The sequence below is a fragment of the Syngnathus scovelli genome, chromosome 6, assembly GCF_024217435.2.
Source record: "Syngnathus scovelli strain Florida chromosome 6, RoL_Ssco_1.2, whole genome shotgun sequence".
NCBI classification, from domain to species: Eukaryota; Metazoa; Chordata; class Actinopteri; order Syngnathiformes; family Syngnathidae; genus Syngnathus; species Syngnathus scovelli.
This window is the reverse complement of record NC_090852.1, coordinates 19,589,558-19,610,892: the sequence shown is the minus strand read 5'-3', so window position 1 is coordinate 19,610,892 and position 21,335 is coordinate 19,589,558. Positions and strand designations below refer to the sequence as shown.

At 49.1% G+C, this 21,335-nt stretch overlaps 1 protein-coding gene across 5 annotated transcripts; it reads right to left on the bottom strand.

The window, feature by feature from the left end:
- Positions 1-4,250: 4,250 nt before the first annotated feature.
- On the bottom strand, positions 4,251-21,335 carry tle3a (TLE family member 3, transcriptional corepressor a). 5 transcript variants are annotated; one of them, XM_049722827.2, is made up of 21 exons: positions 20,897-21,335; positions 20,365-20,489; positions 19,963-20,063; positions 19,724-19,787; positions 18,475-18,519; positions 14,150-14,212; positions 13,810-13,884; positions 10,596-10,797; positions 10,257-10,276; positions 8,932-9,054; positions 8,793-8,843; positions 8,521-8,673; positions 7,940-8,072; positions 7,680-7,855; positions 7,519-7,592; positions 7,154-7,403; positions 6,420-6,667; positions 6,185-6,332; positions 5,953-6,103; positions 5,700-5,776; positions 4,251-5,457 (listed from the first exon to the last, which is right to left on the bottom strand). In XM_049722827.2, the coding sequence occupies exons 2-21, from the start codon at positions 20,386-20,388 to the stop codon at positions 5,350-5,352; spliced, it is 2,286 nt and encodes a 761-aa protein (XP_049578784.1). In that variant the 5' UTR covers positions 20,389-20,489; positions 20,897-21,335; the 3' UTR covers positions 4,251-5,349. The 5 variants fall into 5 exon arrangements, with proteins under 5 accessions (XP_049578784.1, XP_049578782.1, XP_049578783.1 ...); XM_049722825.2 differs by having other exon boundaries at positions 10,269-10,276; positions 13,780-13,884; positions 20,897-21,334; XM_049722826.2 differs by having other exon boundaries at positions 10,596-10,800; positions 20,897-21,334.

The following is a 21,335-nucleotide window of genomic DNA, read 5'->3' as shown; positions in this document are numbered from 1 at the left end:
TGGTTTGAAATTTACGTGTAATATTATTATTTTAATAAACATTTATGTTAAAACTTGTCTGGTGTTTTATTCCTTGTTTTTATATTCGCCAATTAAAGCATAAAAATCAGACATTTGGTTAACTGTTTTATATAAGTTTTGTTTGAATGCACATCACTACTACAAAAGAGTCCAGACGGCTGTGGTTTTGCAAGTTGAAATAGCCGAGTGGATAGTGACAAGGGCTCTTACTCGGTAAGAACGTGGTTCGATCCCAGGTTCGGGCACATACCTGCACGTGCTTTTAGACTTGGAACCTCGCTTTGTTTTGGTTTTTTATATTTAGCTCCTGCAGAATGTGAAAATGAACTAAATCTTTTCACGCAGGTGTGTTTAATGAGGGTAACTTGGAAAACATTGGAACACGGCCCAGAGGACTAGAGCTTGACACCTGTGACCTTTGACCATGATATTTCCCTAATAAAGTGGCCTGTTATTAGGTACACTTGAAAATGGCGGTGTACCTAATGGAGTGTCCGTCTGATTCCCTCGTTAAGTGCAGGTGCGTGAAAACTTTTAGCTCTTTTCACGTTCAAAAGGAGCTAAAAGTTTTCACGCACCTGCACTTAACGAGGGAATCAGACGGACACTCCATTAGGTACACCGCCATTTTCAAGTGTACCTAATAACAGGCCACTTTATTAGGGAAATAGCATGGTCAAAGGTCACAGGTGTTAAGCTCTAGTCCTTGGGGGCGCATTCCAATATCTTTTCCAAGATAATAAAGTGGCCTGTTATTAGGTACACTTGAAAATGGTGGTGTACCTAATGGAGTGTCCGTCTGATTCCCTCGTTAAGTGCAGGTGCGTGAAAACTTTTAGCTCCTTTTGAACGTGAAAAGAGCTAAAAGTTTTCACGCACCTGCACTTAACGAGGGAATCAGACGGACACTCCATTAGGTACACCGCCATTTTCAAGTGTACCTAATAACAGGCCACTTTATTAGGGAAATATCATGGTCAAGGGTCACACGTGTCAAGCTCTAGTCCTTGGGGGCGCATTCCAATATCTTTTCCAAGATAATAAAGTGGCCTGTTATTAGGTACACTTGAAAATGGTGGTGTACCTAATGGCGTGTCCGTGTGATTCCCTCGTTAAGTGCAGGTGCGTGAAAACTTTTAGCTCCTTTTGAACGTGAAAAGAGCTAAAAGTTTTCACGCACCTGCACTTAACGAGGGAATCAGACGGACACTCCATTAGGTACACCGCCATTTTCAAGTGTACCTAATAACAGGCCACTTTATTAGAGAAATAGCATGGTCAAAAGTGTCAAGCTCTAGTCCTTGGGGCCGCATTCCAATATCTTTTCCAAGATAATAAAGTGGCCTGTTATTAGGTACACTTGAAAATGGCGGTGTACCTAATGGAGTGTCCGTGTGATTCCCTCGTTAAGTGCAGGTGCGTGAAAACTTTTAGCTCCTTTTGAACGTGAAAAGAGCTAAAAGTTTTCACGCACCTGCACTTAACGAGGGAATCAGACGGACACTCCATTAGGTACACCGTCATTTTCAAGTGTACCTAATAACAGGCCACTTTATTAGGGAAATATCATGGTCAAGGGTCACACGTGTCAAGCTCTAGTCCTTGGGGCCGCATTCCAATATCTTTTCCAAGATAATAAAGTGGCCTGTTATTAGGTACACTTGAAAATGGCGGTGTACCTAATGGAGTGTCCGTCTGATTCCCTCGTTAAGTGCAGGTGCGTGAAAACTTTTAGCTCCTTTTGAACGTGAAAAGAGCTAAAACTTTTCACGCACCTGCACTTAACGAGGGAATCAGACGGACACTCCATTAGGTACACCGCCATTTTCAAGTGTACCTAATAACAGGCCACTTTATTAGGGAAATATCATGGTCAAGGGTCACACGTGTCAAGCTCTAGTCCTTGGGGCCGCATTCCAACATGTTTGCCAAGATAATAAAGTGGCCTGTTATTAGGTACACTTGAAAATGGTGGTGTACCTAATGGAGTGTCCGTCTGATTCCCTCGTTAAGTGCAGGTGCGTGAAAACTTTTAGCTCCTTTTGAATGTGAAAAGAGCTAAAACTTTTCACGCACCTGCACTTAACGAGGGAATCAGACGGACACTCCATTAGGTACACCGCCATTTTCAAGTGTACCTAATAACAGGCCACTTTATTAGGGAAATATCATGGTCAAGGGTCACACGTGTCAAGCTCTAGCCCTTGGGGCCGCATTCCAACATGTTTGCCAAGATAATAAAGTGGCCTGTTATTAGGTACACTTGAAAATGGTGGTGTACCTAATGGAGTGTCCGTCTGATTCCCTCGTTAAGTGCAGGTGCGTGAAAACTTTTAGCTCTTTTCACGTTCAAAAGGAGCTAAAAGTTTTCACGCACCTGCACTTAACGAGGGAATCACACGGACACTCCATTAGGTACACCGCCATTTTCAAGTGTACCTAATCACAGGCAATATCATATAATTATATATATATATATATATATATATATATATATATATATATATATATATATATATATATATATATATATATATATATATATATATATATATATAAAATATAGGGAAATATCATGGTCAAAAGTGTCAAGCCCTCGTCCTCAGGGCTGCATTCCAACATGTTTTCCAAGATTCCCTTGGCTCTCACTTGGAAAGACTTCAGTTGGAGCCCAGGTGTGAGCATATACCTGAATGAGTTTTTAGAATTGGACCCTCGCTGCGTACGCACATGCCATCAAATGCAAGTATTTATGTGTAAATACATAAGGTGGTCCGCTCCTAACCCTAGCTTTAAACCCTACTTTGGAACCCTAACTCTCACCCACACTACTGGATTCCTCCCCGCCTCCTAGGTAGTAGGCGTGATCCATTGGTTTGCTCAGCCAACTTGGGGGCGGGCCACTTTCTGTATTTACACATAAATACTTGCATTTGTTTGCATATGCAGTAAGGTTCCAATTCAAAAAGCACACTTAGGTGCATGCTCAGACCTGGGATCGAACCAAGTTCTTATCGAGCGAGAGCCCGTGTCACTAACCAGTCGGCTATTTCGACCTTGGTAACCCTTGGCTGTATGCACCCTTTTGTACTAGTGCATTCCAGTTTTTTTTTTTAAGTGAACTGAATCTTTAGACTCGGTTCACTCAAAAGATTTGTTCAAAAGAATCGTTCGCTACACTTTATTTATTCTTTTTTTTTTTTAACCTCGTGGAGTATACCTATTGAAGTGTCCATGAGGTGTACCTAATCACAGGCTTAAGTGAAAGTGAAAAGTGCCACACCCGCCCACTTAAGTGATTCGTTCACTGAAAAGAAAATCGTTCTTCTGAACGAATCGTTCACTCACAGCAACACACAGACACATCAACGGAGTATGTGCCGATGCCACAAGATGAAATGTCAAGATTCTCCGATTTGCCACGCATGCACGATTAGCAAGTGGCAGGCCTTGCGCTAACTGACCTGTGGTTTGGCGATCCGGTTTACAATGCGCTCGGTATTTAACGTTGGCCAATTTCCCACGGCACAACTGAACATCTCTCACGTTGGAATAGAGACTAGAGAGCCAAACCGGACGCAAAGAATAGCAACAATCACATTTGAAAATAGACCGACCGCCTCAGGCCTCCTCCAAATTGGACAACAATTGAGCGAAACAAATGATGGCCACATTTGAAGGGAAAGTCACTTTGTGTTTGCTGATGGGCTCCAGCGTGCCTGCGAACCTCGTGAGGAGAAAATGGATAGATGATTGGTTGATTAATTGATTGGATCACTTCTGGTTGGAAATGACAGTCAGTGGCATCAGACAGGAAGACATAACTGGAAAATGAAATGTTTAATACCGTTCTTAAGGATCTCAATAGCGGTTTTAGAGCATTGTAATCATGTCTTGTCTATATAACTGCAAATAATTTGCAAATTAAATTTGATGCAAATGTTTGCACTGTGTAACTAAGGTAATCTTACCAATTTAAAATATAAATATGCATGTATGGAGAAATATTGTTTGGTAAAATGTACACAAAAAAAGTAAAAATAAATCTAAAGATATAAAGACATCTCCCAAGTATGATTTCCAGCTAGCATAATTTGCTTGAAAATTTCCCTACCTACTAGAGAGAAAAGTACCTTACCTGAATTCAATGAGGCATTGACGCAAAATAATTCAAAAGTGAACAATTCTACTCAATAGTATACTCAATTCTCACACCAGCAGTGCCATGATTATTTTCTCTTTTTTATACAAAAACAGTTTATTGACTCCTCAACAACTGCCAAATGTACATGACATGAATGCGAGTCAGATGTAGTTACCAAGTGACAATTCTCCTCTACGAGCAGGTTGTGGTTTACGCAATTGCGAGGAAAGCAAAGAGCATAGGCAAGATGTGCTGATGACGTTTACTTGCCAACTTGCATTTCAGTCACAAACACCAGCGAGAAACTGATGAGGCAGTGAAACGGCACATCAACAGGCTGGAAATCAGTAGCTCCTAATCCATTTGAATGTTCTTGAAAGCGGCCACAGTGAGGTCTTCGGCAACTTGCTTTTTCCTTCCAGAGTAGAAGCAGAAGTAGCACAGACTGACTCGCTCGCTCCTCCCAGTCAGACAAAGAGATTTTTCAAATCATCCACTGCTAAAATCCACCGCTTGACTGTGTTAAAGCGAATTCCAGTGGCTTGTTTTTCAGGGAGAGGGGGCAAAAAAAAATCCAAATTAGATTTTTGGAAAGGTCATCCAGCATAATAACCATTGTGAGGGCGAGGAAAGGAAATAGAAGATCCTCTTACAAAGTCCTAATCTAATTTTCATTCCCAGAGGGGACAGAAAATCACAGAGAACAAGAAAGAACCATCACAAGCGTAATTGGACACCAAAATATAAATCTATAAAAAGGCCTTCTGTTTTTTTTGTTGTTTTTTTTTAAACTCCATTATGTACACTTTTCACAGGACCTCCGACGAGAAACTCCAGAGCGAAGCGCCGCTTCTAGTTGTGTCATGGAACGTTATTTCCACATTCAAATAAAAAGAAGAAATATCCGAGAAACAAAGCAACGAGAAAAAAAAAACAACCTGCAAAACATTTTCTTCTTAGTGCCTTTGGGGGACTGCTCTCGCTGTACAAGTGTTAGTTGGATGAGTGAGGAAGTGCAGAGCCGAAGGTCACAACATCCGGGGGCCAAAAAAAATCATCCACCTCTGTCTGGCACTGCCAAACCTCCATGAGGGGGCTGCAGGCAACATCCATGCTGTCTGTGAGAAGTCCACGGAGGAGAAGCGCAGCCGTCCTCAGCGCGAGCGTGCTGGCCGACAAAGTTTTCAGTAGATCACCTCGTACACCGTGGCCTTCTTGTCACCAGAGCCCGTCACAATGTACTTGTCATCCGTGGAGATGTCGCAGCTCAGGACGGACGAGGATTCCTTGGACTGGTGAGGAACAAAGAGAAACATTTCCGGCTTGGGTTAAGTGAGGAACATCAGTGGAGTACGCCGCTAAATTAGATTGGAGCCATCGTCCGGTGGCGGCCGAGATTGCCTTGCAAGCCATTTATTTGTCGAGTCAATTTTACTGATGGGAGAGCAGATGGCCTTCACCGTGACCTTCCTCTCGGTCCAAGCGAGTGCATGCTTTTGGAGCACTGGCAGAAAGAAAAGATTGATCTTCATACCTGGAATATGCTGGCGCCGTAGGGAGTCCTCCAAGCGTTCAGCAGGTTGTCCTTCCCGGTGCTAACAAACCATTTCCCTGGTAGACAAAAAAAAAAATAGGGGGCATTAGTCAAACTAACATAATACAACATAAAAAAAAAGTGAGAGAGTACCTTGAAAAAAAAAATAATACTCATGAATTGAATCCATTGTATTCTTTTTCAAAATATGCTACAATCCGTAACTTCCGTAATCTCTGGCATGTGTTCGTACCACAGTAGGCGAACTTGAGGGAGAGCACGCAGCTCTCGTGCAGGTGCAGCTGATACTTGTCTGGTTTGGAGTGGTGCAGCACTTCCACGTTGCTGCTTTCCATGCCCACGGCCAGCCACTCGCCCGTCGGGCAGTAGCCCAGCGAGAAGATCTGGAAAGAGAGGGGTCCGCATAATTCGGTGGCCCAAAGCGCCGGCCGGCGTTTGCGTCGGCTGCTCGTTGGCCGTCATACCTGCGAGGTGAAGTCGTGCTGCTGCAGCTGGCGACCCTCCCTCAGATCCCACGAGCGCACCGTGTTGTCCAGGCCGCCCGTCCACAGTTTGGTGCCGTCGTGGGAGATGTCGATGCAGCTCGCGCCGTCCGTGTGACCTTGGAACTGCCTGCGAGCAACATCAAAGCAGGACCCACATGACGCACGTCTCGTGCAAAAAGAAACAAACCGCTAGCGCCGCCTCCTTTCCTCCCACCTGACGAGCGTCTGATTGTGGAGATCCCACACGGCGATATTTCCGTCGCTGCAGCAGGAGAAGCAGACTTTGGCGTCGGGGCTGATGGCCAAGGCGTAGCACGCCGGCGCGGAGGAGGTGAGCTCGGCTTTGATGCGTGGCGTCTGAGAGGCCAGATCCCAGATGGTCAGCGTGCTGGCCTCGCCTCCCACGATCAATGTGCGGCCATCGGGCAGCAGCTTACACGAGCGGATGTAGTTATCCCTGTTCTGTCGCGCGAGGGGACACAAAAGCAAATCAATACGTGCTCGGGGCCAGGCGGGCGGCCAGCGGCTTTGGGAGATTTAAGAAGGTGGCAAAGCGAATCAAACTCCAGCTGTCGTAACAAATCAATAAGGGCGCGTCGGCTGGCTTTTCAGCAGATGTTTTCAGCGGTCACGTCTCCTTTGTTGTCTTTCTATTCTTTGCAAAATGACATGTCATAGTCATCGGCTCCTTCCTTCACAAATGTTGCGGTCTAGAGGGCATGTTATTATTCAATGAGAGCTTGCTTGTTTTTGTTCTAGTCAAGCTGTCATCGCGATGTGTGCGCCTGGCCTGGCCTGGCCTGGCCTGGCCTGGCCTGGCCTGGCCTGGCCCTCGCTCGCGCCAAACAAGCCATCATCCTACCACTAACCGCTAGGAGCATTTGTTACCTGCCAAAATAACAAACTCGCTGGTGAAAATGTTGGCGATGAGTGAGCGGCGCGCCTCACCAGACAGTCCAGTTGGGACACGGGACTCTTGCTGCCCGGTTGGCTGATGTCCCAGATCTTCACGCAGCCTTTACCGCCCGTGTAGACGTGGCGTGTGGGGTTGCTAATGGTTACGGCGCACACCACCTCGCCGTGACTCAGCGTGTTGATCTGACGGGCGTGGCGCGGGATTCCGGGCCCGATCAGAGCGTCGGGCGGGAAAGGCACGGGCTGCATCTGGCCATCGGCGCTCACGTGGAAGGAATAAGCGCTGGGGGCGGACGGGCGGGGGGAGGAGGAGAAGAACGCTTTTAGATTTACTGTTAACGTTTCACATTACGAGCTGGGGGTTACCGCAGCTGCAGTAAATAAGGTGCGATACTTACGGCTTGCCTCCCGAGATGGACGTGAGGCTCGATTGAAGTCCTGGGGCTCGCATGTGGGTGTGAGGATCAAAGCCCTGAAAGAGACCAAAACGGGCATCTGAGAAATGATTGAACTGCTTAATTATTATCCATAAGGAAGATCAACATGGAGGCCGGGTTACCATGGGGGAGCGTCCGTAAGCCGCAGCGGCCGCGGCGCTCATCTGAGGGGAAATGTGCAGACCGGCATAGACGCCGGGACTGGTCAGACCTCCGTTCATTTCGTGATGACCCATCATGGCAAAGGGTGTCGGGTAGGAGCCCGCGATGGACAGGGGCGTCCGCAAGGCCGGGGCGGCTGGAGGAAAAGCCGCGGATTGCGTCACGCAAACGGGATGGGGAAGCCCGGCCGGCGCCGGATGGAAAAGAGAATGTTACCGACCGAGAGCCTCCATGCCTGGTGGTTTGCCCAGGATGGGTCTGAGCCCAGGAGTGGAGCTGGTGCCAGGGGTGGGGGCTTCATTGCGCGGGGTGGGGGTGTTGGACTTGAGGCCAGGCGTGGAGGATTTGTCATTCTGTCGAGGGAACGAGAAGCGCTCACAATCTGGGCAGCGTTCAGACGGACGATTTGAGAGCAAAGTGTACTTAATCCCGTCTAATTCTGACAAGGCGCAGAGTCCAGCGCAGCCATAAACTGCTATTTATTCAAAAACCTATTACAAGCACAATGGGGATAGGCACTTTGGATCCTTTTACTGCTTTGGCTTTAATCTTTTAGCAAGGCAGAGGGAGGAAAAAAATAAATAAAAAAACCTGGAATAGTTAAATACATTGAGCTATTAACGGCAAGGACCCGACTGATCCTGATTCAGGACAATATTATCCCTGACGTTTAGTCGTGCACTTAAAGCACAGACAGCCATTCGCTAATCCGCTGCCAAAAACCTCAGAGATTTATTCGGACATATCCCTTTACTGGCTTTTTTAAAACCCCTTTCTGGCCTACTTTGAACTAACTCTTACATGACTGAGCTCCTTGGCCTTGGACGATGGCGTGCTTCCAGAGGACGCCACTGATGCGGGGCTGTTGGGCGTGTCCTTCTTGGGGGGGCGGGGCTTATCGATACCATTCTCGGGCGGCGAGTGCGCCGGGCTGGCCCGAGGCGTGGCGGGATCCTGGACAAAGTTGACAGGTTGAAATTTGTGAGTCCAAAAAGGTCATTTGAAGTTGTGATAACACTTTTCACCACTAGACGGCAGACCTACTTGTCCGGTCCAACAGGTTATATGCTCACCTCATTCGAAACATCTACCACCAAGTCGTCACTTTTTTCTCCATCGCTGTCCTGTGACGGACGATAAAGAGCTTATGAATAAACACAATTATTTGGGGGGGGGGGGGGATAAAAAATCGGTCTCTTTCAGGGGCCGTACATATCTGCTCATGCTATCCTTCTCCTCCACTTTGCGCTTCTTGGAGTCCAAACTGTAGTCGGAGGAGCTGCGGTGCTTCTCGCTGGCCGTGCGTAAGCTTTCGGATGGCGATATGGAGTTATTCTGAAAAGGCAAACAAAAGCTTGATTAGCTTTTCATCGAGCGGTGAATCATTCATCCGTTACAAGTTGCTCACAGGGAAGGAACGCCCTGTGCCAAGGCAAACACTAAATGCGTCTCATTGGCGCAATTATGGATGCTGCAGACTCTTAAAATGCAGCTGTGAGCCAGCACCGCCGTGACATCAGCCAAGCCCAATCACACACCCACACCCACACAAGCCTGTCTTTGGCCGCACAACAGAACGGGCCTTTATCCGAGCTGAAAGGAGGACGGCTTGTTTTCTAAGCCGGGGCTCCCTCCTTCTCATAGCTGGACAACAAACGACCTCATGGGGACATGAGCAGAGTGTTGTGTCTGAACAGAGGGCCTTTTCTCTGGAGTCACTCGGGCTAAGCGTGAGAGAGCGCGGGGGGGCGGGGGGAGGAGACAATGTGGACGTCGCGGGCATTGATGGCCGCGACGCGCTCGGGCGCCGCGTCAGCTCGGCTTTTGAGTCAGAAAGACGAGCGAGCGAGCGCGGCACCGTGGGACAGGCCGGGCGGGGCTTCTCGCCGGCCAGAGTCCGCGCGCCGATGCAAACATAGACAGCGCGCTCCCAACGCCAACAGAATGGGAAGAACTGGGCCAGAGTCCAGCGGCTCCCCCTCGCTGGAACAAAAGCCACGATGCGGACAAGCCGGCGGCGGGCTGAAGAAACGAACAATGGCCGACGGACTGGCAGCCCGGGCGACAGGCCTCCCTCCGTCTGTATAATGGCTGACCTTTAAAGGGATGCTTAGCGTGACTCATTAAGCAAAGTCAGCCATTGGGCTATCGCATGACCTGGGACGAGAGCGCGCAAGCAAGCAAGCAAACAAACAAACAAACAAAGAAAGAAAGAAAGAAAGAAAAGGCCTGCTAATCACCCCCGGAGTTGCATTTCTTCAGACACGACCGAACCCGTTGAGCCTACAGAATGCCAAACCCGCACAAGCATTCAGATGAAGCGCTCGGGAAAGGAAAGCAAAACACTTTCCTATTTGTGCCTCAACAAGTGAGACAGCGGAAGGCATCAATCAAATCATTCCATAATTGGGATGAAATGACACAGCTTCCCTTAGGCATGAGAGGATTTTTTGTCATATTTGGGATTTCTCCCTATCTCAGAACTTGGAGGCAGTGGTGTTCCACTTTAATGCTGCAGCAGAAAAAGTCATCCTTACTTTCACACTCACCGTGCTCTCTGCGTGGCAAACATGGCGGCGGCGGCGGCAGCGGCGGTCACCACGAAGAAGACCGAGTCAAGCAGAAGAAAAAGAAAAAGAAGCCAGTTAGTGTATTGTCATCGACGTCTCCTGGCACAACGTGTGAGAATCAAGCAGAGGGCATCGGGGCCTGGCTTATCTGCGAGCTAAAGCTGTTCAACGGCTTATGCGGTCACGGGCTGGGAATGTACCAGCTCGTTACCTCGACAGAATGTGAACAGACAGGAAGCGCTCGCTCGTCACCTAAGGAGAGAAACCGTTTTGCCGCGCGCGCATCTGTCGCTAATTGGCCCTCACCTCTGTGTTCCAGATCGTGGTGGTTCTTCTCATCCTTCACCGGAAGGTGGGCTTGGCCGCCCAGGGCTCCCAGCGCAAGCAGGCCCGACCCCGAGCCCGTAACGGGCGGGATGCCGGGAGCTTGCAGGCCGGAGGGATGCGGGGGCAGCTGGACGGGGGGCCCGTGGGCGGCGTGAGAGAGGTGCTGCGCCTGGAGCTGCTGCTGCTGCCAATGGACACGCAAGACACCCAGTGGGTCACAGGGAAAAGGCAAGGAGAGAACACGCGCTAAACGCAAATCAGGCTGATCTGTTGACCATATTAACACATTGACACATTCTATTAGCGTCGGGATCAGAACGCCACCCCGGGCTGGCGGGCGGGCGGCGCTATTTGCGGACCGCGCCGATCGTAGCTTTGCACGCTAGAGAGGAGCCACGCTGACTCGTGTTGGCTCCCGTCTACCAGATGAATGCTTGCTTGACTGCGCGGCGAGCAAAAGAACGACAAAGAGCCACTTTGAGCCGACACGCACTTAATGGAGAGTAAACATTTCACTTCAGGTAACAGAAGCGCAGCACTTTCTGCTCCAGCGGTGAGCAATCCTCTTAAGCAATGCGAGGACGTGACGGCGGAAAGCGTCAACAGCGGAAAGCAACTTCCCCAGCGACCTCTTTTTACCTCCCGCCATATTCATGTTCCTGGATTAACAACATGAATCATTTGCACGGGCAACTTCAAACGACCCAAGGAAGGCCGAGTGCCAAGAGCTGGCACTGCGGTCGTCTCGCTGCTCCAAGTGTGCGTCTGGAGGGGGGCGAGGGCGAGGGGGGGGGGTCCCGCCTTGGCACAGGCTCAAGCCTCCCATATTCGCCATCAATATTTGAAAGGCACGGGGAAATGGATGGGAGTTAAAAGCCCCTTAGCATGGAAGTAAGCAGTTTAAAGCAAGGTTAAATAATACTTAGCTGAGACACCAATAAAAACATCAGCAATTTATTACCCGTCTGCGAGCCAGCTGAATAATTCAGCCGCTGTTACGACGGGCGCTTTTACAAGAATGGCTTCAATCGGCGGCCATTATCGCCACTTCACCGATATCGGCCACGAAAGATCGGGGAGGTGAAACGGCGCGCGGCCGAGGATTTGCATTCTTCTTCCGCAGTGGAGAAAGAAAAGCTGTCCTGGAAAAGGGCACGACTTGACATTGAAACCCGGACGTCCGCCCGCCCGCCCGACCGACCGACGTGATTACAAACTACATCCAGGGAGCACCCGAGAAAAAAAAGGATTATAATATTGCGTCCATGAGGGAAATTAAGGGTCGCCATCCTCGCTCATTGTGTTTAATGAGCCACTGATGGCTAATATGCACGCTTGATCAGCAAGAGCCCTCATTAGAGAACAAAAATAAATAAAGGAGTCGCTATACACTTTCTCTTCAAATTGAATCTTCCATGATTAAGAGACACTTTCTTTCCTGGACTTGATAAAACTACGTCAGCTCGATTCATTCCGCCAGCTCACTTGCATTGCTCATGGTGCGCACTTATGCATTTTTTTTTTTTTTTACATAAATTAAAAAGTCATCTGCACATCCTGCAGGAAAAGTAAATGTGAGCATGGTGGACGTTTGGCCTATTAGTGACTCAAAGTGGAAGCGCTGGCCGTCATCTCGACACAAGCAGCTGCCCTAGTTGCATCCTATTAATGGCCCTCAAGCCCATCAATAAGGCATGGAGCCATCTCCTGAAGGCTGCCTGGCCCGCTCTTTCACCCCACCTTGCTTTGCAATATGCATGAGCGTTTTGGCATGCCTTGCACAGCTTCTCCTCAATGAATGAATAACTGATGGCAAGGTGGTCGTAAAACATACACTAGCTACATCTCTTGCAGCGATAGCAACCCGGGGGGGTGGGGGGGCTGGCTTACTCAGGCGAGGACTTGACTGCTTCATAATATATAGTGGGCGTCAAAAAAGAAAATCAGAATGGTACGACCACAGTGCCACCAAAATAGCAGATGGACTCTTTGCAAGAAATGCCCCCCAATCAATTAAGTCAATTAAAAGTAGCGATACTAGGTATTAGCCCGATACCGGCCTTATCTCAAGCTTATCAGGTACTTGTGAAGGTTACTGATACCAGCCATTGATGCTTAAAAAAAACAATTTGATGTTGAGTAAGTCCTCCTCACCAGTAGTTGGTGCTACACAGTAGCCGTTTGACACATTAGCTAATCATGATATTCAGAATAAACCTTTTTTTTTTTTTTTTCCACACAGCGTTGAGTGAAATTTGATCAAAAGTTCTAAATGTATGATACTTGATTTTTGAGTCCCTTTGAGTAGAACTAATGTTTACAAGTTGCGAAATCATCGCAGCACTCACAATGGAACAAGGTTAAAGCTGTTGAAGCTGTTAAAGTGGCATAGCCGCATTCGTTAAGTGGGATTAAAAAAAAAAAAAAAGTCTAAAAATGCATCGTCTCAAGAGATCTACTCTGACAAATTCTGTGGAAAAATCATCCAGGAACACAAAGTCCCCAAGAGGGGCATCAATTGACTTCCAATAGGTGGCTCCAATCAGCCCGCGGAACCAGCCTCCGTCCGCTAAGGACTTTGCGAGCGGAGTCCATCACTTATCAGAGGCTGAACCCAATCACGGCGGCGCGAGCGAGCGAGCGAGTGAGCGAGGAGGGTGCTGATCAATGAGGAACAGATGGCAGCGGGCAGCAGAGGCGGGCGGGATGGCCAATTGCTGCGAGCGCTGGCTGCTTCAGCTTCTGTGCTGTTCTGTGCTGTGCTCACCCTCAGCCTTTTAATTCCCGCAGCTATCCAGGTCAGCAGTGAGGGATGAGGCTCCTCGTTAAAACCTTAACCAATTAAAGCAATACTGGCTGAGAGGAGGATTCTCGAGAGCTCTCAGGATCTCATTTATAAACGCACAACAAGGCAGTGAAGATGCCACAGAGACTCGGCCGAGCGGGAGCAACACAACACTTCACGGCTCCGCTAGGAGCTAATACAGACTTATTTATGCATTTACTGGACGGACGCATAATTATATATTCGGGTCGCACGAGAAGTCGATGTTACCGCGCGTCAATAGTGTCAACAGATCAAAACATGAAAAGCATTCAGAGTGTACGCTATTGCGCGTTGTGAGCGCAAAGCAAGAAAAGAATTAAAAAAAGGGGTACACACGGTGAGAGGCAGATTGGGAAGTCCACGTACCCCGATGATGGCATTCAGCTCAGTCATAGTGACCTGCTTTGCCCGCTCCACTGCCTGAGCAACCTGCTGTTGGTGCTGTGACATGACATCAACACACACGCATTAATGTTTTTGTATCAAATGCTATTTGCTAATATTCATCAATTTGAAATTGGGACAATTTGAAACAAAGGCGCCAAAACGACGAATGGATGATCAAAATCAGTAGTCGATTAACTCTCCATTTGAAATGGCAGTAAATGGAGAGTCGGCCGTGTTGGACTTTGGAGCTTCCGCTGCGTATTTATCGTCAAGCGGTCCAATCTCGGCATCAAGTGATGGCGCTACGTCGAAAGCTTACCTCTTGTGACAGGAAAGGCATAATTTGCGCTAAAATGGCGTTGAGCCGCTTGGCAATCTCCGTCTGGAAGACAACAGAGAGGAGACGTATGAAACAGACAGTGGCACGGCGTAACCCCGCCTTTAATGTTTACACCGATTAAGTCAATTACTGCGGCAATCAGAACTGCTTGACTCAACATCCTCTAAACAGCGTGATATTGACATTTGAAAGATTTAAAACATTAGGCGAGCCCAGGGGGATGGAGCACAGCTGTGCTGAGAGTGCACTCCACGCTCAACGGATATGAGGCGGCGATGGCGGCGATGGCGGCGGCGGCGGCAGATTGAGAGGATCCTCTCTCTCTCTCGCTCTCTCTGGCAGGCTTTTGCTCTCCGTCCTGCACTTAACCTCCATGTTAAACCGCACAACCACACCCTGACGACTGAGGCCCACAAATTTGCTGCTTTACTTACATGTGACATTTGGGCCACTTTGCATGCGCCGTGTAAAAAAAAGGCGTAATGACCTCGAGGGGGAACACGTTGCAAACTTATCAGCGCCTTTTTCCTGCTCCATTTGTCAGCGCGGAGCAACTGCCAACCCCTACCGCCCCCCCCATTCTTCCGCCTGTCTAGCGAGCGCCATGGCAACGGCTGCGGCCCTATCTTGCCGGGATCATTATGCAAATGGAACCTCTCCTTGACCGTAACAGGCTTTAAAATCATATTACGTGCTCGGAGGCAGGTCATTAAATTGAATTTTCGGCCTGTCGATCACATGAATGTTGCAAATGAATGCCGGGTTTGAAAAAAAATGAGAGAGAGAGAGCAAAGGGGGGTGGGGGGGTGGAGGGAGCGATCGCTCCCCCCCCCCCTTGTAAAAACACTGCACAGCTGGCTTGCTCTGCCTTGCTCTTTTCTTCCAAGGATGGAAGATGAGAGTGTTCAGGTTCAAGCTCTGCACTGGGAGCAGAAAAATAACAGTGCCAAAGCTACATCATCTATGGAATTTATGAGCTGCAGTTCATCCCAGGGCCACTGCGGAACACAAACACATCACGGGGGACTCGCTAGGATTTTTCATTTGGAGCCGAGCGCCGGCTTATTTATGACACATGGCGGAAATGCCAGCCTGACGTATTAGTGCGAGAGAGATTGGAGAGTAATGTGCAACACCACGAGACCCGCTGACCCGGGCTGCAACACGGATAGCCACTTAGCACGGACCGACCGACCGACAGACAGATGGCATTTTTGGGACTGGATTTTAGCTTGTTTTACAAAGAGACTTAGCATCTCTCATTACAAATATATTATAATAGCAATATAATAATAGTCTGGGCCAACCTGCCGATTAGATTCTGACTCGATTTTCCCTATTGAAAAAAAAAATGGCCGACTATTATCTTCAAGTTTGTAACAACAGTACAAGAGCTCGCCGCAAAGTGACTCGACTCCTTTTTGGTTCAACTTTCATCGTTCTGGCCTTTTTCTGTTTGTCATTTTCGTTGACAAAGGATGTCAAAATTTACAACGCAGTCTAGTCCCGTGACGTGTCGTGTTAGTCCTGTTTGTATGAATCATTGCCAAACGTGATAACACACTGTTGACATATTTGACTTTGCAATGGCCATCACGCCTCCGCCGTGACACAAACACGCCAGATAAAAGCTTGGCCGTTTGGAAAAGTGCTGTGAAGTCACAAATAGCACAGATTGCTATCAGAGCTGTCCTCGAGACCAGGCGCTAGATTAAAAAGAAAAACATTGACCCCAATAAAGGAATAAAAGTGATCAACGAGCAATGAAGATAAAGGCTGTTCACGAGCGAGACAGCGTCCGTATGAATGCACTCGAGTGCGGCTCTGGCCGCAGCTCAAAAACGGCCTTCAGAAAGCCAAGCCGGCCTGCGTAATCCGTGTTTGTCCAGATAAGCCATGTCAATAGCGGGCCAACATTTGACAGGATTTGCGAGAAGGCCTTGAGCGCACGGCCCGTTCCTCTGTAGCTTAGTGTCGCCGTGACAGCTGGCCCAGAGAGGTCAAGAGGTGGCTCATCCGCCGGGCCCTCGGCAACTCGCTCAACACACAAACACGGAAATGCACGCGCGAGGTGTCAACTGGACTCGAGTAGAAAAGAGAGTTGCCGGGAGATTCTCCCTGTTGCTGCTCACGGACGCTTGCTGTCACTTGGAGCAGATGACAGCGCTGCCCTTGAGAGGCCGCCGCTACACAATTACAGCTACTCGCACTTGTGTAGCACCACTTTAAGAGCACTCTGGCGCCGCTTTGTCAGCGAGGCGTTAGCCCGCGGCCGTCAGCGGCCGCTCCACAAACTGACCGGGATTCGAGAAGGAGCGGGGAATAAAAATGGCGGCCATTTGCACTTTCCTCCGCATGCCTACACGGCAGACACGTCCTCTGGCTGACCGTGTTTGTTTTGGCCCCGCTGCTACTACAAAAAAAAAAAAAAAAAATCCCACAGCCTCGGTTCTCATTCCTGAATGACGTCTTCAGGTAACAAGCACCAGATGAGTGTGATTGGACATCATACGTACGTGTGCCATCAAATATGATTTGCAGCCAGATCAGATTTGATCTGCGTCCGCCGGGGCCGGAATGTGAATTACGTCGCGCCGTGAGGAACTAAGGCAGGCTTCAAGGAATGGATTTCTTCAGCGTGGAATAGATTCTGCTTACAGAAAAGTAATATGCTTGTGTGCATCCAATAATCCATCCCAGCCTGGCGTGTTAACCGCTCGCCATCTACGCGGCCCCTCCCCCCCGCCTGAGCAGAAGCTAGGGGAGCTGCATGGGCCCCACACTGTTTGCTCACAAACACGCCGGTCGGCAGGTTAGAGCCCCGCTGATGAATTATTCAAGCACTTCCAGCAGCTCTTTTGAGGTTCCTGATAAAAAAAAAAAAAAAAGTGAGCCGCTAAAATGGATCAGTCGATTAACCTGTTTACACAAAGCCGGCCGGGGTTGTCGCCCCGACTCGTCTCTGTTCTGCGGCTGGGGGCTCCCATCCCCCTCGCCGGCCCACCGATAAGTGCCTGACAGAAGCTATCAGAGCGGCCCCGGCTCTGACAGACATGTGACACGCGGTCCAGACTCTGATGGATCACCCTACGCCTCCGGCGTTGTCATTAGCCCAGCCAGCGAGCCAGCGGGCGGGCGGGCGGGGTGATGGCGGGGGAAGGGACCAGTGTGCCGCTTTGAACACCAGCCGGGCGATCCCACAACTTGAGCCGTGTGTTTAATGCACTTCAACAGCCGTGGTGCGCTTTTCACTGGAGCCACATGATAAAGACAGCTGCGTCAGCTAAATAGGCACGGTGACATCGCTATAGGGGTTTTCAAATCAAATAAAAAAAAAATAATAATCTGAGTCAAAACCCTGGCAAGATCTAGATCAAATCCAATGTCAGATACCAAATAAAGGCAAAAAAAAAAAAGATTGACAGATTGACCCAGTCAACAAAAAAATGTCTGGGACCTGGCAAAAACTGTTTCCAGGTCCATGTCCAGAAGCAAGTGTAAGGACCAGGTTAAAAACCAACTCAAGAACCAGGCTTTAAAAAATACTATAATCTGAGACCAAAGCAAAACCCAAAGTCAAGAATCAAGCTAAGCACAAAGACAGACAAGTCCGATTGTTTGCTGTCTGCACCCATGGTTTGAAATTGGACTTCCTCACACGTGATCTCACAAAAACAAACAAGAACGGACACTTTTGGCTATCCGCCCAATTGCCAATGTTTCCCGTGTGCCTGAAGGTCGGAGCATTGCGGGATGACGTCAAGACTTGCTTTGGAAAACACTCGGTGGGAAGCACACGATACGAGACATCGTTTGGCTTCACGTTTGACACTTAGCGCTTCTTTAATTGACTACATTCCTTTCACCCCCACACGCCTGAAGATTCGCACTCATAAATCATGAAGGCGTTTAATATTTCAGATTGTCGGCCCCGACTCGTTTTAGATCCCATTATGGGGACAAATCAACTCTTGACGAAGGACAATCTCGCAAGATAGAAGCTGCGCGAGCCACTTGAAGGATTTGGTGGCTCGGTGCGTGTGAGAGGCAATAGCAGACGCTTGCTATCTTTCGGGATAACGCCAGGCGTGACTTTTGTCCTCATTCCTGCAATTAGCGAGCATCCCTGACCCTGATGCTTCATGCGCTTTCTTTAATCAGGAAGTCAAAGGTCCAGCCAGCCAAAGTCGACTTCAATCTAATCAACGGGCTGAGGTAAATCCCGGATTGCGAGCGGCGAGCGAGACAATCATCTCGTTTGACTAAGACGACATTTGTCAGTGAGCAACAAAGATGGTGCCTACCTGTTTGTGCATCTCAATGTTGAGTCCGTAAGACATCTCGTAGTACTGCCAAGAAAACAGGAAACATATCAAGTCAGTCGTTTGGCATTGATTTCTCCTCTTTTAATTTGCATCACGAGAAGGATTAACGGTGAACATATGCTTTGCTCTTCTGTGGCCACTCTCGTTTGTTTCTATCAACGAGTTCATACGAGGACGACAATCGTTTGAAGATCCAAACAAAGCCTCTGCGTTCCTCTTGTTTGACCTCCGCCGTCGAGACGTGATCGATATCTGAATGACGCCGTTCCAAATGCGCCGGCCGGGTCGCAATTGGGATGGCCGTCAATATCGATGAGACGCAAAATCACATCCGAGTGTGACAAACAGCCAGAAAATTGACTTTGTGTTTTTCCGCTGATGGCGCAGAGCATCAAAGCGTTCAATGTTTTGATCAGCGGTCTCCCTCGGACATCTATTTACTCACTCTAAAGTGTTTGCACAACACTTGTGATTTCAGGTCAGAGCGTCTGACTGAATGCGGCCGGCCGGACAGGCCACAGGTGGCGGCCGGCCGGGCCAGAAATGGCTTTCCGGTCAGTGTCTATTTTGACGAGCCAAATGCATTATTCAGTCCATTAGCGTTGAGGGAAAAAAAAAAAAAAAAAGTCTCAAACAAGAGAGCCCTTCTGTCTGAGATCAGAGCCCCTGCAGTGTAAGCTGATACCCCGTACTTCCTCACGTGTTTACCTAACCGCCTGACATGTTGTCCCTCCCGCCCCACTCGCTCCCAAAATGAAGGTTTGGCTTCAAGCGCCCCCGCCATGTTTACCTGGGACAGCGGGCGCTCTCATTGCGTCAGGTGGCAGCTAAACATCCCGCGTCACAGGCACACCTATGTTTTCCAAAACCACACTGGAACTTTGTGCTAAAAGAGACGCCTCCATTTTGTTGGGGCGCATTTTCCCACACGCCCCGTGAGCGAGCGTTAAGTCTCCTAGGAGAATAATCAGATCGGCACACACCCGAGAGGGAGGAGGGGTCACCGGGGTCGACCTTTAGAGATCAAGGGGAGCCCCAACCCACCACCGCTGTCAGTCACCCCCTCCGACCCCTCGTAACAACCATCAAACCCTCCGGGAGGGGGGGGGGGGATCTCACGCGACACCCGAGCCGAGCCGCACAGGTGATCACAATAGAGGCCGTCCCACGCCACGCCACGCAACCCAGCTCGAGCTCATAATTGCTGCCCGTGGCGACATGATCTTACCATGACATAGTGGCGCTGCATCTCCGTCTTCTCATTGGCCAGTTTGTCGTACTCCACCTTAAGACTAAAATAGGAGAGAAGGTGTCAATTACAGGCGCTCTGTCACTTGCATAACTCACTTAACCACTTGGCAACGGATTACAGGGCATTTCTATTCCGCGTGCAACTAAATATTAGCCTTCACCTGGCAAAGTACTGCAAGCGAGCGTGCGAGCGCTGACATCTTTTGTCAACAGTACCTGTGATACTGGGCTTGGAGGAACTGGAATTCATCTTTAATTCGGTCACACGACTCCGCTACGGTGAATTTGAAGCCGGGCTGGCCGGGCTGATGAGGAGCCTGAAATACAACGAGGGGAGGGGAAAAACATTGTCACGAGTTTTTAGCTTGACTTTTGTGAAGGAGCCAAGCCAAAATGGCTCTCATCTCGACGTTTACGCCAATTGGGATGGTTACCAACACAATGAATGGGCGGGACATCAAATAGCAATTCAAAAGCAAGACGTGAATCTGCCGTGTATCCTTGAAACATAACCTTGTCGACGAGACACAACACAGCCGGCCGGGAGCCAGGAGCCATGTCAACACCGCCAATAAATATGCCAAAAATGTACTGCACAGAGGTGGAAGCCCCTCTTACCGGATGTCGGCCTTGCGGATACATCTTGAAATCCACCCTTTGTTTATTTCTGCAGGTCCTTTGGCGAAATGGTTGAAAAGAGCAGGCGGCCGACGAGCTTGTTGTCGGTGTAGTTGCTGAATAGCCTGTGTTGGGAGAAGGACGCGCGCGGTTTAATCGCCAGGGGTACAATCAAACGCACTTTTGTTTGCAACTAATAATCCCTGTGAGAATAATGCAATCACCAAGTGGAAGCCGGAGAAACAGCAGCGCCTCGGGGGTGACCTTATTCGGTGGCGGCAGGCACACAAGCACAAAAATCACATTCGCGCTTTAAAAACACTACGGAGAAAAGGGAGTAGCCACTTTTACGCAGGTGCTGGATGAATGATGGCAGTTTCAAAGGTTGATTTACAAGCAAGAGGAGAAGCCAGGTAAGCCACAAGAGCAATGGTTCCCTCCGAAGCGAGCGAGCGAGCGCGCGTTCATTCTGCCCACTCAAATGTCACGTAAAAGCCGAAAAACGGTACCCGACGCTCGGTTTTACACGTACCCGTCACCGAGGAAGAGAAAGGGCTACAATCCACTCGTTTAATCCGTCCCAACGACGGCGTGGCGGAGCATCCTGTCTCCGGAACGCACCCGGCCACATTGGGGGGAGCAGCGGGCAAAAAGAAGACGGCGATGCGGTCGGAGCTCCAACAAAACTACTTTTCTCCTCGTCAAGCCTCCGCCGCGAACCTCCCAGGAATTTGGCCGCCGTAATCCCCGAAAGAGCGGCGAAAATACGACTCCGAAACAGCTCCTTCCGTGTTAAAAAAAAAAAAGGGAAAAAAAGGAGATTCTTTAAAAGCGTAACATGGTGCGCTCCACCATCTCGCGTTTCCCCCTCAGTTGTCCAGTTTAGCCCGGTTGCCACACACAGGCAAGCGGGGCTGAACTACCGTGAAAGCGCCTGTCTGTCCAATCAGATTACTCGCCATGACCACGGC